At 35.4% G+C, this 15,248-nt stretch overlaps 3 protein-coding genes across 3 annotated transcripts; 1 reads left to right on the top strand and 2 right to left on the bottom strand.

Moving 5' to 3' along the window:
* Positions 1-2,359: 2,359 nt before the first annotated feature.
* LOC133032976 (uncharacterized) lies at positions 2,360-3,028 on the bottom strand. The gene has a single exon (XM_061107466.1). It carries the CDS (start codon positions 3,026-3,028, stop codon positions 2,360-2,362), a length of 669 nt encoding a protein of 222 aa, XP_060963449.1.
* Positions 3,029-3,563: 535 nt separating this feature from the next.
* Positions 3,564-12,028, top strand: LOC133032918 (protein DGS1, mitochondrial-like). The gene is made up of 14 exons (XM_061107388.1): positions 3,564-3,909; positions 4,742-4,856; positions 5,019-5,222; positions 6,133-6,270; positions 6,407-6,568; positions 7,007-7,201; positions 8,236-8,336; positions 9,257-9,346; positions 9,499-9,571; positions 9,656-9,684; positions 9,780-9,903; positions 10,741-10,851; positions 11,457-11,557; positions 11,661-12,028. Exons 1-14 carry the CDS (start codon positions 3,668-3,670, stop codon positions 11,779-11,781), a joined length of 1,806 nt encoding a protein of 601 aa, XP_060963371.1. The 5' UTR covers positions 3,564-3,667; the 3' UTR covers positions 11,782-12,028.
* An 825-nt stretch (positions 12,029-12,853) lies between these two features.
* Positions 12,854-13,713, bottom strand: LOC133032977 (uncharacterized). Its single transcript, XM_061107467.1, has 2 exons — positions 13,517-13,713; positions 12,854-13,475 (listed from the first exon to the last, which is right to left on the bottom strand). The coding sequence occupies exons 1-2, from the start codon at positions 13,711-13,713 to the stop codon at positions 12,854-12,856; spliced, it is 819 nt and encodes a 272-aa protein (XP_060963450.1).
* Positions 13,714-15,248: the final 1,535 nt, after the last annotated feature.

Here is a 15,248-nt window from a genome sequence, read left to right on the forward strand (position 1 = left end):
GCAAGAAAGATCATTGGGGGTATGACACGTCTTCAACCCTCCTTCCCGGAATGGAAGGACTACTTGAAGTCTGTCTTACTCTCCGTGATGATTTCTTCCTTTGATCTTTTTAAGCGAAGTCTAAACTTGAATTTTTATGAAACTTCAGCCTTCTTCTGCGGAAGTCGAAGCTTGCCTCATAAAAATTCAACATGTCTCTCGCATGCACGATATTTTTCGTGCAAGAAAGATTACTAAGAGTATGGCACGTCTTCAACCCTCCTTCTCGGAATGGAAGGACTGCTTGAAGTCTGTCTTACCCCCGTGATGCTTTCTTCCTTTGATCTTTTCAAGCAAATTCTAAGCTTGAATTTTTATGCAACTTCAGCATTTCTTCGCGGAAGTCGATGCTTGCTTCTTAAAAAGTCATCATAGCTCTCGCTCACCCTGAGATATTTTTCCTTCGGCTCTTGCAAGCAAAGTCAAAGTCCAAATTTCTCGTGCACTTTTAGCCTTTCCTAAGCGAAAGACGAAAGTTTGCTAATACAAATTGTAGCATGACTCTCGAAGCGGATCTCAGCATGAAGAAAATTGTCAGCGCAAGGACATAAGTTCGACTTTCCCTTTGGGAAACCAAAAGCCCCTTGTGTCGCAAGAAGCCTATGATTTCCTCTACGAGATTCACGTCGCAAAGGGATCATTTGGGGACAACAATACAGCTGAGTTTCCGCTTACTAACCCCACGACTCTTTTTTTGTGAAAGCTGGGAGATAACTGCTACACACTTTCAAGAATTTCCCTCCAAGTGGTCACAAAGAAGAAAGACGTGGCCCAAAAAAATAGTACATTTCCTGGAATAAAGCAGAACTACGCTCAAACCTCTTCCACAAGGACTGGAAAAGGACACAAGTTAGACTCTAAGAAAATAACCGAGAATTTGAGACCAAAATTCCCAGCTCATTTGGGGGGTACGGTCTACCCGATTGTTGACAACTCTAACAGTGTCTTACGTCCATTTGCTAAAGTTGATTAGCTTAAGTGTACACATGCAACCAAAAACAGGAAGCGTTTTTAACTAAATCTTCTCGAGAGAAAGGTACTTGAATTCTTTCCTCAGGGGCTAAACTTAAGCACAAATCTAGAGATAAGATGTGTATTCGGTCAAAATTCTTGAAAGAAAAAAAATATGCTCGAATTCCTTCTTGCACATCTTTGGGGATTTTTTATAAGTTTAGCCCATCTGTTTGCATCGCAAGCTAAAACTTTAGGCTGACAAGGATCAAGATAGGAAGAATGCCTAAAAGTTTAAAGTAGTCATGGGCAGCACGCAGGTCGTGGTTGTCCGCCTCGACTTGCTCCAGTTCAGCTACTAACGTGCCAACTTCCTTTGCGACCCTCTTCGCCAGTAAGGCCACCTATCAGAATAGGCCAAGTTAGATAGGCCAAAGTATCGGAACAAGAAGCAGAATAATAATAATAATAATAATAATAATAATAATAATAATAATAATAATAATAATAATAATAATAATAAGAGAAAAGTGGAATAAAGTGTCTCGAGGCCTTACCCCAACTGCGTGCTGCTTGACAGAGTGGGCCAACGCGAAAAGAATCCACTCTACTGCAGGAAGCCCAGGTCTCCACATGCAATTCTGAGGCGCTCATGGCCACCTGGTCTAGAAGCTCGATAGCGAAGGGCGCAGGCCTCCCTCCCCACCTTGTAGGCCAGCTGCTTCTCTAAGGCCTCAAACATACAAATTAATTGTTCAAAACCTAATTGTCTTATTCTTTTAACTTTAATATTAATAAAATACCAATATATTATTAGTAACTACAATACATAAAGCAAAAAAAAAAAAACTTAATAAATTAATATATATGTATAACGGTCGGTTTCAGTTTTTTCGGTTGGTTTATTATCCAAAAAAAAATGACCGTTCAATGGCGGTTTTAACTGTTAGCGCTTTTTTCAATTTTTGGTTTTGCCGGTTTCGATTCTAGAGGTGTTCTACCAATCGATTTGAACGATTTTTTCGGTTTTCTAGATTTTATGCTCATCCGTATTTTTGGTTATTAGATTATTTTAATTATATGTTATTAGAGTAATAAAGTTATTGAGTTATTAAAGTTATAGAGTTATTGAAATAGAACGTTCTGAGTTTTGGCGACTTCAAACTATATGCTTACTTTGTTAGAGAAGAACATTTTAGTAGATAATTTTTTTTTTGTACTTTAGGTCTCATTAGAAATAATTTTTAGTAATTTTTATTAGGTGCTAATTATCTTTGTATTTTATGCAGTTTGAAATATCTTATTTTTAATTGGAACATTTAGAAGAAGTGGAACAAATATATTTTTTTTGAATAGAAGATGAATTTTATTAAACCATTTCATGCATGATTACATCAAGAATGTTACTCGGGATAGAACTACCCGAATAACTACGATCAGCATATAACCATGAGTCTTGAGCAAAAGCATGAGCAACACGGTTGGCAGATCGTTTAACAAAGCAAAAATTAACATTGTTTAAACTAGAAAGAAGATATTTGTACTCCTCAATACAATTTCCAAACGGAGAGGCCATAATCACTGAACTCCGAAGAGCTTGGACCGTGACAAGGCTGTCCGTCTCCCCCATAACATTAGAGAAGTTTGAAGTCTTTATCCAACTAAGAACCTCCTTCAATCCAAGAGCCTCGGCGAAACCCGGATCCACACACCCATGCCTTGAACCCGATCTAGCTTGAATGACATAGCCTTTAGCATCTCGAAGAACCCAACCAAAGTCGAATCTGTGCTTGTCACTAAAAGTTGCAGCATCAACATTAATCTTGTAATAATCAACATGAGGGGCACACCATTGCTTATCCCCTTCTCCAATCCCAACCGAGAAAGAAGAGGGTGAAAAGTTTTTTTCTTGAGCAAATAACCACTGTTCAAGATTAGTTCTTGCTAAAGCCATAACATTTTTAACTGACCCAGACTTGCCATTCCAAACTTTATTATTCATGTCTTGCCAAATAGCCCAACAAAGCATGGCACCCATTTGCCTATCTCCACTGTTCCATCGTTGGAACTGTTGTTGAAACCAGTCGCCAAATGAAAAATTTCCTATGCTGTCATGAGACAAATATTAATTGTCAACTTATGAGTGAAAGATGAAGATTTTCAGTATTTCAAGCATTTTGTCTAGAAACATAAGTGATGTTGGATAGGTTATTCTCTTAAAATTTGTTAAAGAGGTTGATTTTGATCCCTTTGTAATTGTATCTGCTTTTGTGAGGAGACATTATCATTGTTACAGAATGTAACAAGTACGTTATCTAATTTTACAAGATATCCCTAATTTATATACATTGGTCGATTAATATGGCTACACATAAATTAGTAACCAACTTCTTTATCTAAATTTTTACTCATTAATTTATTTTTTAAAATGTATAATCATTTAGGCTGCATGACATTTAATTATCAATCATTTTGCTCATTACTTTTTATTTAAAAAAAAAAAAAAAAAGAACAATAGACCAAAATTTGTGTTTATTCTTTTACATAACCACTCCATTTTACTAGTTCAGTTCTCGTAAGAGAACAAATCCTATTTATACAAAGAAAATCAACGAAGCAAGAACGGGAGGGCGCGTGCGCATTTCATATTTGACACCTTTACCTGAAAGGTTTGAAAATGGAAGACCTCTCACCTCCATCTCCCACCGCCGCCGAAAATCACTCCGCCGATTTCAAAACCCTATTTTCATTTTACTCTAATTACGTCCGTAGTCGAGCTCTCACTTTCCTTACCTCCCCCGCTTCCAATTTTCTCGGGAAAGTTACCAACCTTTACCGCCAAGCTTCTCGCGCCCGATCGAGGAGACGTCGCCCGCGTCTTCCTCTTCCATTTCCTACCAAAGCTTTCGATTCGACTCTGTATGCTCACTTTTCTTCTTACTCTCCCACTTTGCCTTATAAATCTCTGCTTCTCTCTTTGTTTGGTTGGGGAGAAAATTAGTCAATGAGGTTGTTAAGAATGTTAGATTATTGTAGTTGTATCAGATTCTTACCAGAACTAAATGAATTTAATATATTGATTGTCGCTTAAGCATACCACAAATGGATTCTAAGTGACAAAACTTAGTAATGTTGATTCATTGTGTCATTACAAGTTTGAACCAAAAACTCTGGGATATGGGAAAATTTGTTTCATTTGCTCTCTTGGTTCCATTTTATTCCAGTTTTGTACAATCAAAACTCAAATGCCATAATCTTATAATAATGTGGTTGTGATATGTCATTATATGAAATCATACAGACTATAGAAATAAAATGCGAAATCAAGAGTTAATTCATTACTGATTACAAGAGGGGAGGGGAGGGTTAACCTGCGCAAGTTTGTTAACGAAGGCATTGACTTTATGAGCTTTATTAGAGTGATATGAAGTATGAACTTGATTTTACAAAGAAAATGTACACTTTTGTTTTCTGAGTGTCCGTGAGTAACCTGAAGTTAAGTACACGTTCATTCATTGGCTATGTATACTAATATGAATGTTGTCCTAAATATTCATTTAGTTTTTCTTTCTTAATGTTTTTTTTTTTTTTGTGTTGATTTATTTTGTGAAGATCGTTAGTTAATGAGACATATTTACGATTGTTTAAGCATTGAATCAATTGTTCCAATATATTGTAAGAACGTGGTGGTCTTTCCTCTTTTATCTTATTCTCTATTACTTTGTTGATTCTATAATGCTTTAACATACAGGGTGAAAACAGAAGCATCTAGTGTTATCATTGTTTTGGAGGATATTTTGGAACAGATATATTCAAATTTGCATAGCATTCAGAAGAACTTGCAGTTTTGGCAATCTAGGGCTGAGGTTAGTTAATCAGCTTTACTGCAAATTTTCTTTCATATATAAGAAAAGAAGCGTTTGGAAAAGTATGTCTAATTTCATTTTTTATACATATATTTTTTCTTGATTTGTGTAAAGTGCATTTTGATAATATATTCATCGATTGTGTATAATGTCTAATTTCAGGAAACAAATGCTCGAAAGGCATATTTTATGTTGTTTGAGCGAGGGCCGCGGGCTTTATGTGATGGAACGATCCGATTGATACGTGAATCTGTTACTGAAGGTTCTTCCATGCAGCATATAAGTCATTCTGCATCTGCTCATATATCTGATAGGATAGCTGTCTTAAGTAGCTTACAATGTTGTCTTGCGACATTTCTGGCTCAGGTTAGCTGGTTTGGTTAACCTTATTCTTGATTGAATTGTATAAGTACGAATGCTGGTGGGGGGTTGACATGCTTTCATTTCTGAATTTCACAATTCTCTTTGAAATTTTTGTAGGAAGAATGTTTTGATATAATGTTCAGATGTGTGTATGAGAGAAACTTTGTTACTGGTATGTCTTACACATTTAGCTGTGCGTATGAATACATAGATCTAGAGCATTTAGTATCATCCGAAGAATGCCCTAATTAGGTTCTATCCTATAAGTGTGATTTGAGTGACCTTTTGTATTTTTTTATGTATATTTTAACAAAACTTTATAAAAACCAGAAAGTACAAGGATAGGAAAGTGGTTGGAAAACCACAGAAACAAAGGCAACATGGTTGGGATTTACGGCAGACTATCCCAGTCTCTAGTCTCTACATAGGTCAGATACTATTACATTTTTTCAAGTCTTTAACACTGTAGGCCCCTAAAACGACCCAGTGCAGTATTTAATCTTTCCCCATAAAGTTTTACCTGTAAAACTATTTCCCTCAAAGGTTCTGCTATTTCTCTCCAACCAAATAGTCCAGAAAGTTTCTATCACTGCAGTTTTCCAAAGAACAGAGCCTGCTTTCTCCCTCCTTAGCTTCAGCGATTAACAAATTGAGGCATTGCCTTGTCATACACCACTCAATTCATACATAGTTTTCTTTTCATCCACTGGAACATAGTTGGCTGGTTCATAATCTCCATTTTCAAGTGTACGTGCATTGGCACAGACACAAATGCACCTGTACACAAATATAGGCATGATCTTTTATGTGGAATCCAAAATTTGTTGCTATTCAGCTCCATGGTTGCATAATTCTTCTACAAGCTCTAATAATTTTTTTGAAAATGATATCATTCATTGTTGCTTTTCTGTAGTTTTATGTTGAAGCTGACCAGTTGGGGGAGCAGCTCATAAATGATCCAGACAAGGCCTTGGTATCATTATTGGTTAAAATTAATGCTTTATTTTCCAAGTTAGAAGCATCAATTAGCCAGATACATACAAAGCACCAGGTAACTATAAGAAGATAAGGTCTTGGTTTATCACTATGGTCTTTGTGGTAGAAAGTTCACCTTTCTCTAATCAAATTTATCAGGAATTGGTTCCATTTCACATTTATAGTTTTGTTTTCATGCTATGATTATGCAGATTGATTCATTGATTGATGAAACCTACTCATTTCCACCACTGTTTGAGAAGCTAGCAGAAGTAAATCAAGAAGGACCACTATGGACAGATTTTGAAATCAAGAATGCTATTGACTTGGTTTATCAAAATCTACACAAGTTGGAGTCTTACATATCTTTCACTGTAAGAGCTTGTGGATTTGATTCGTGTATCAACTTAAAAATCGGTACCTTATAAAAATCATCTATTGGTAATTTTAAATCATGTGTATTAGGTGTCTGTCATGCCAATTTATCATGCTGAAATAAGATAGCAACATAACGTAGTTGGATGTATGTTAATGTATTAGTGTGATGGTGGCCGGATTGTTATTTACTGCAACTGTATCCTGGATGTTTAAAAAAAAATTGAAACTGAGTGTGTATTTGTGTGTGTTTTCTTTAATAAAATAGAAATATATAAATTTATATATCTGGAATCTGGTTGCTAATTTGTGTACGCACTTTTCATGGCTACCATCGCTTGGATTTGGATGGTTTGTTTTATTGTAGGCAATGAACTTTCAACCTAAAGACTGTATTGTTAGAAGCCTTATCGTTGACACTTTTGTATTTTAATCAGGTCCAAAAACATAAGAAACCAAGAAAAGTAACTCGATACTGGATTCATTATGCATGTGGTGCAGTTGGCCTCTCTGTTTGTTCTATGTGGCTCCTAAAACATAGTAGTCTAATGGGAAGTTCTGACATAAACAATTGGATACGTGAAGCAAAGGATTCTACAGTCAGCTTTTTTAATGACCACGTGGAGCAACCGGTATGTATTTCTTGTTTTCTGCACCTTTATCTTTTGTTTAGTTACTTGATGCTAGTTGGCTAATATATTGCTTCCCCAATGCTAGTTTTCTCAATCAACTAATGATATTTGGTGTTAAAGCTTAAATAGATGTTAACAAAATATTGATAAATTGATCCAAACATGTTAATATTGAATCAATAAATTAAGAATTCTTTTTCTAGAAAAATTAAAACTTAAGTCTAGTATAATTTTTATTTTTATTTTTTTGAACAAAATCTAGTATAATTTAATACTTAGAACAATTATAAATAAACCCCATGATAGAGTTTTGGTAATTGGATCAATGCTATGAGTTTGATTGAAATTTATCAAAAAAGAACAATTATAAATATGTTCAAAAAATGAAAATATTAAAAGAAAAAAAAGTTAATACATTTTTCATTAATTTTTCCCTACTATTTTCTCTCATAAAAATTGTATTGGTAAAATCCAAGGTCCAAACAAGGTCTAACAGTTTGGCACTCTTCCAATTTTTTTCTTTTAAAACTTTCAAACCACAATGTGCTTATGCAAATGTTTCAATATCTCGATTCCTTGCATAAGATGCTGTTTTAATTCAAATCTTTATCATGAGTAGGGTCACCAGGACATATAAACATATAATTTTATTATTGTTATCTCTTAAACGTTTAAATTGGAGTCCTTGTCTAAAAACCCTACAATATTTAAGGATCAAGAAATTATAGCAATCGCTTGCTATGTAGTACTCAGAAAAGTGCAAACCACAAGCATCACTGCTTGAACTACCCAATTTATAAACATATAATCAATAACCAATTGTCAAAAGTTACTCCTATTATTTTAATTTAATAATGAAAGGAATGATGATATCGGTCCTAGAGACTATGCTGACTATGGTTTTTTCCTTTCTATAGCAAGTGCCATCTCGTGTTAATTAATTTCAGTACCTAATTTAAGCAAATCTATATTTTATTTTCATATGTATATGTATATGTATAAAACATGAATCAATTAACTCATTTTCTCCTCAGCTTCTGTCTATTAGAGATGAGCTTTTTGAGACGTTTAGAAAGAGGCACAAAGGAATGATGGATCTTGAAGAAGTACATTTGACTTCTAGTTCGCTACACAGGTTATTTCTATATTCTACTTTAATATTTTTTGGAGTTCACCTTTGTATAGTTAGTGCCAAATTAATTGAGCATTTTATGTTGGTTTGAATGAGAAAAAGTAAGAATAAGTAAGGGAACTTGCCCAGTTTGGTGTTCTCTATATTTATTTTCTGGTTAACAAATTTGTGTAGTGTTTTCGGTACGTAATTCTATGCCTGAAGGAAAAGGTGGAAGGATTTCCCTTAGAAAATATAGGGAGCTTCACTGATGTCTGATGGTTTTACACATTTAAAAGCACATGTTTCAACTATGTAGGCTGAATTCATGGACAAAATTGTGATATTTTTTACTCCAATGTACCAAAATGATCACCTTTTGTCTCCTGATGACATTAGGTTTTTACCAAGCTTGAGTTCAATGCTTCTTCAGCCCTATATTAATTTAAAAACTTTTGACAGGTTTACTTTGCTAATTCGTTCCCTAATTAATTGAATAATGTATCTTATTCCTTTTCTGGATCCTGCCATTATACCTTTTCCAGGCTTCTAGCATCAACTATGTGTGTCTCTACCAAACATATAAAAATCTTGTGCACTTCCACCCTTTGATTCCCACCTCAATACGTTGTCAAGAATTGTGGCTTTTCTTTCTATATTTAAATTGATGAGTGACCACCTTTTATCCTTGTTGCCTAAAGAATTACACCCTTGAGAAGGGGACCAGTTGATATTCTTACATTTGTTGTATTTGTTGCATTTTGTTTTCAGACAAGCTAATGTGTCCCTAGCTTTTGTAGAGAATTCACAGAAGAACATTGATCTTCCATCCGTAATTTTGTTACATTTGGGCTTCTTATTTGTCTCTTATTCCGTTTTGGTAAAAAGTAGCATGATTGGTGGGTGTTTATCTCCATTTAAAATATTCCTCTGTTTATTTGCAGGATGTTATTAGCTTTTAGTGAGCAGATAAAAGGTAATAAGTTACCAGAGAATGCATCAGATCAGGAAATGCTGGAAATAGTTATGGCCAGGTAGGTCTCAGTTTGTAACTTAAATGATGTTCTGGCATTGTATGCTAGTGATGAGTTGTTTACATGTGCCAGTTACGTAAAATATTGCTATGATACAACTTAGTGAATTTTAGAAGTTTGACTCGAAAGGTTTTGTGGCTTTCTGTATATAGGTATGAAACGGAACTTATGCATCCCATTCAGAACCTCCTTAATGGAGAGCTGGCCCGTGCTCTGCTCATCCAGGTAATTATGATTTCAATATGTGGTCACCGTGGTGTATGGTGCATTTGTATTACATTGTTTTATATTATTGTTTTTGCATTACAGGTTCAGAAGTTAAAACTGGACATTGAGACGTGAGTTTCACAAACTTTGCTTTGGTAGATAATAAAAGAATTCAATTTCTCAGTTTTTCACTTCTTTTAGTTGCTTAACGGAATGTTATATGCAGGGCGATGCTTGAACTCAACCAGATTCTCAGGGCAAATGAGATTAACTTTGCTATATTAGCTGCATTACCCGCATTCTTTCTTTCTCTTCTTCTGCTGATGTTAGTGCGTGCATGGTATACACAGGTAGCAGACTATGCAAAACTTATCCAATTGCTCTTGACACTTGCAGCTAGCATCCATTTCAGAGTGTGGAATAAATTGGACAGTTAAAAGCATACCAAATCGCTATGTCCGAAGAGGAGTAGACAACCTTGATTCGGCTTGACCCCATGTCTTTGCCTCTTCTGCAGACTGAGCTCGCTGATTGATTTTAGTTTCAGGAAGAAAACATATACTGAAAATAATATTTACTTTTATTAGGCATAATCTTAAAAGTACACATCACATAAGATTACATTGAGAGAATAAACCAACTAACTCCTATTTTCTAACTATACCTGACTAATTTATTCATTTGAATAATTCAACACTCCCCTCAAGTTGGATGATATATACTATACAATCCAAGCTTCTCTTGCAATCTTTCAAACTAAGGCATATGCAATACCTGTGTAAAAATGTCAGCGACCTGTTGAGTAGTATGAATGTAGGAGACTTTAAGAATCACTTAACAAAATATTCTCCTTTATGAAATGACAATCAAAATTTAACATGTATTGACAATTGTGATGAACCAAATTATAAGATAAGGATATATAAGCCTTATTATCACACCAAATATTCTCCGCTATCTACTGCTGTCATTCTAGTCTCGAATGCTTTTTTCAAGCTGTACTACTAATCTCTTGAAGTCATCCTTACAAGCTTTTGATCTAACTATGTAACCAGGATCCTAAATGTGAACTTTAGAAAATTACCATATGGAAAATGGGAAGCTGAAATGAACTTAATGTGAACTTTTTCATTTTATAATTGTTTCTGGTGACCAATTATATAGACTTGTAATTGATTTCTGTTCAGGATACTAGAGCAGAAGGAAGAGGAAGAGTTTCTCGCATCCAGAGAAGGTTACTTGTTGTTGAGGTTGAGAAAAGGATTATGATGTATCAATCTTTCCTTGACCAAGGACTGGTGAGAAGCTAAAATTGAACTTTCATTCCGAAATTTTACATTTTTTTTTAATCTTTTCTTTCAAATATTAATACTCTGCTTATTTGATCTTTTTCACCCCTATTAACAAATGCAAATGCTTCTTCATATGAGCAAAAGTGATCTCAGCCTGAACGATTCGATCATTTTCTTGCCAAATTATTTATTTATTATTAAAAAAAAAATTCCTTAAAAAAGGGGGCAGCAAAGAATAGATAATGCAAAACTTTATATATTTATTTTTATCAGATGTAGTGTAATTATTGTGTTGATTTGGATTTTATGGTTCTTGCTGGAATTACTTGGTCTGTCTTAGTTTAAGTTAACTTTGTTTCATGGTGGCTATACTACTTGACATTTTGATGCTCTTTTTTCTCTTTTTTTGCTTTGATTGTCGTGAAATTGTGTGAAATTTATGATTTTTTTTTCTAGGGTAATAACTGAAGATAGATTGCCTTGGCTCCAAATTTTAGTGTTCCTATTGCAATTCATTTAAACATCTAATATAATTGCATAGCTTTGTTTTATATATTTTAAGAAACTGTGTAAACGAAAGGGCATAAACATGATGGGTCATGCTATTACAGGAAAGTGATGCACAATGCATGCTTGGTTTGATGTTGTATAGTCTGGATCGCTTATACCGTGCTGTGGAGCGACATGCAAAAGCGAGCGGTGAATGGCAATGGTTAGTTTCAATCTGTTTTATTTACATATTTTTAGATTATAAGAAAGAAGGATAAAAATATGAGTTGGACAGCAGAACTAATGAGCGGTATTATTTCAAACAGCTTAAAGGAAGACATTCTTGACTTGGGAAAGCCTGGTCTCCAAACTGGGTATAAGCTCGCCGTGACATCGCGCATTGGACGGATGTATGAATGTTTGCTTCCTTCACTGAAACGACAGTAGTTTCTCCTCTTGGATTTTACACCTATTTCGATATTTACGTTGTAGATTTCTCAACGTAAAAAGCACCAAATCACAGTTGTACAAGGACTCCAAAACATTTTTGACCTCCATAATGATCAAAGCCACCAAAAATTTCACATTTTAAACTCTTTCTCTTGTGTATCTTTCTTTGAATAAAGCCAAAAGTGTACTTTTGTTTTTGCTAATAAGCTAAAGGTATACTTTTTTTCCTTTGACACAAGACAGAGTTATACTTTAAAATGGGAAAATTACGACAAAAAAGTACTCAAAAATGTTATACGGTTTTAATGATTTTAGTACTTTTTTTTAGCTGGTTTCTGGGTGTAATATGTTGTATCACAGTTGGTCTACTTCATAATTTATTATAAAATATTAATTTAAACTCTTTTTTTTTAAAATAAAATAAAACGTGCATGATGATTAGATTTCGCGGTTATTATAAAAGATATTGTTCAGAATAGAAGAAACACAAAAATGACCATACTGATTGTTTGTAAAAGCTCACTTAGCGATATTATGGGCCATAAAATTGCAAGTTCTGCTAACAAAATAAAAATTACAATGGAACTCCAAATCGCTGAGCGAATTGATAACTATTTTAAAATCACTCTCTATAATAATATACTTCAAGCTTTTCTCTTTAGCAACTTCCAGCGCCAAGCAGCAGTTTGCCGCTTCATCACAAAGAGCATCAGAGAACTCTAATCTAGCTGTATGCACCCCCACACACCACTCCATGGTGGTTTCTAGCCACAACTGCAATGCACATGCTTCCCATCCCCACTTTAACATCACAGTTTAGCTTAACTCACTCAAGAGAGGGAGGAAGCCAACCTGCTACCAGACACGGGGATGGAGTGGGGAAAATAGAAGCACAGTGATCTGCATAAGAGTAATAAATATAGTCAATACACTGATTAACATTGGCCCAACTTTTATTATGTACCTTGTCATTCCGCGTCTGCCAAATTGTATCGACAACAATCGAAGCATAAAGAAAGACTTCATCTGTATTAATGCCTTATTTTCCTAGTCCCCAGATGAATTTGACTCAATCCCACAAACGAATGCCAGAATTAGAAATGGGAAAAATACCCCACGGGAACGACCACCACAAATGAAATGCCCAATTACAAGTCAGAAATAAGTGCTCCAAAGTTTCCTCACCACCCCCACATAAGGGGCAGGCTACATCCTCTAAATGGAATCTCTTAGAAAGAATAGCGCGAATAGGGAGGGCCTTAGATAGTATACACCACCACATTATCTTATGGCATTCCAATATGTTACTATTCCACGGTTTGTTCCAGAGGAATGGAGCTACGTCATAATGAGGAGCCATTTCTAAAGCTTGGATGAGATAAGCTGATTTACACAAGAAACGTCCATTACTCTCCTTCGTCCAAATCCACCTATCCATACCCTGACCAGAGGGTCTACCTCCTTTCAGGATGGCTGAAACAGATTCTTTATCAAAAGGATAATTCAATTTTCGAATATCCCAATCCCCATAATTTGTAAGGAGATTAACCACTCTGTTATAACCCGTAACTCTAGCATCATTCGCCTTAGGATAGAACTCCTTGCCATGGGAGATCCAGGGATTCTCCCAAATTCTCTTATCATTTCCATCCGCGATTATTTTACACGCCCTTTTCTCAAAATATCTTTGGCTTTCATCACATTCTTTCAAAACCAATCAAAGTCTTTGTACTTGCAGATAAGGTAATCTTTTCCTTTCAGGTACTTTGCTTCCAATATCCTGCAGCAAAGAGATTGACTCCCAGTTAACAGGTTCCACCCCCACTTAGCCAGATAAGCCTGATTCATTTCCTTAGGTTTCTGAAAAACCCAACCCTCCACAGGATTGGGGAAGACACAGTTTATCCCAATCCTTAAAATGCATCCCATGGTTACCTTTCACAAAAGCCTACCAGAAGTCCCAAACCATGCCATCAATATTATAAACGAGACAATTCAAGAGTTTGGTAGTTTGCATGGCATAACTTGGCATGGATAGACCCACAGACTTAATAAGAGTAGCCCGCCCAACTTTCGAGAGAGATTTTGCTTTCCAGCCCTGAAGCTTAGCGGTCAGGTTATTCAAAATAAAGTTGAAGTTTGCATCCTTCTGTTTGGACCGAAATAAGGGAAGCCCCAAGTACTTAATATTTGCAACTAGGTTTCCAATTCCCAAAGTTTCTTTGATCTCGCTTTTAACCCGATCAAGAGTGTTCTTAAAGTCATTCACTTCAATAGAATAGCGAAATTTGTAGGAAAAATATATGGAAAATTCATTTTATCACATCTCTCATAGTTTTTTACATACATAGAAAAACTTCGAACGTGTTTCTATGAAATTGATTTAGTTTTATTATTTCTAAGAACTTAATAATACAAGGTCAACACATGAGATAGTCTCCCAATATCCCACTATATGCTACATTTTCCCAACACATCAATTACCCCTGCCTTTGGGTGTTTTTTCCACACACCTCACCAAGGCAGTTGGAGGGCTCCTATTTTATGATCTGATTTGATATCCTGAGAACTTCAAATATATATATATGGGAAGTGCTTGAGGGATTCCTTTTTATTGGGTGCTTGGATTTGGGTTTTTTAGGAGACTCTTTCATGGTGGACCTGACCTCTTTACGAATGTCTCAAACTTGTGATATGACATATGTAAGGAGTTCAAGGAATCCTTTTTTATGGCTACTGGCTAGCTTGTGTCCTTATCACCTAATGAACTTATTATGGTAACCTTGTCTCTTATAAACTTGTTTGACGATGTCCAAGAGCATCTCATTTAGGTCGATTACAAGTTTGCATGTCTCTTTTAGAAAGTGACCTTAAGGGACGCCCCTTCTGTGACTTTTTCAAATCACTGGGGTAACTGTTTGTTGGAATTTATTTTACCAGGATCTTAGATCTACTCACAAGTATGTTTATTAACACCCTAAATATGAACTTTCTAAAACGATGAAATAAACACGTATAAAGTTTAAGAAACCTTACATTGGGTGCAGCGAAATTGAATGACTCCTTCCGTTCAGATCTCTAACCCTTGTATCCTTTCTGTAGCAGAGTATTATCAAGATCTGAACCTGAATCTCTTTCTCTGAATCCTTGATGCTGAAACTCCTTTGCTAATGATCTTTCTTCACGATCTTCATCACTATGATTGAGGTATTGCTTGCTGTGTGTGGGCACTACTCTAATCACTAAGGTAATTTCGAAATTCTAAGGAAGAAGAAGAGAGAGAGAGAGAGAGAGAGAGAGAGAGAGAGAGAGAGAGAGAGAGAGAGAGAGAGAGAGAGAGAGAGAGTGGCGGCCAAGGTAGAGAGAGAAAGGCTCAGGTTTTCTGATTCAGAAGTGTAATTTTTCCTGAAGCCTTCACTACCTATTTATAGCATTCCACTAAGGTTAGGTTTGAATTATTTGGC

The sequence above is a fragment of the Cannabis sativa genome, unplaced genomic scaffold, assembly GCF_029168945.1.
Source record: "Cannabis sativa cultivar Pink pepper isolate KNU-18-1 unplaced genomic scaffold, ASM2916894v1 Contig1, whole genome shotgun sequence".
NCBI lineage: Eukaryota > Viridiplantae > Streptophyta > Magnoliopsida > Rosales > Cannabaceae > Cannabis > Cannabis sativa.

Coding starts and splice junctions, on each gene's coding strand:
- LOC133032977 (XM_061107467.1), bottom strand. CDS start 13,713: ATGGGATGCATTTTAAGGATTGGGATAAACTGTGTCTTCCCCAATCCT. Junction 13,476..13,516: donor AAAGATTACCTTATCTGCAA/GTACAAAGACTT, acceptor ATGTGATGAAAG/CCAAAGATATTTTGAGAAAA.
- LOC133032976 (XM_061107466.1), bottom strand. CDS start 3,028: ATGGGTGCCATGCTTTGTTGGGCTATTTGGCAAGACATGAATAATAAA.
- LOC133032918 (XM_061107388.1), top strand. CDS start 3,668: ATGGAAGACCTCTCACCTCCATCTCCCACCGCCGCCGAAAATCACTCC. Junction 6,569..7,006: donor AGTCTTACATATCTTTCACT/GTAAGAGCTTGT, acceptor TATTTTAATCAG/GTCCAAAAACATAAGAAACC. Junction 9,685..9,779: donor TTAAAACTGGACATTGAGAC/GTGAGTTTCACA, acceptor TGTTATATGCAG/GGCGATGCTTGAACTCAACC.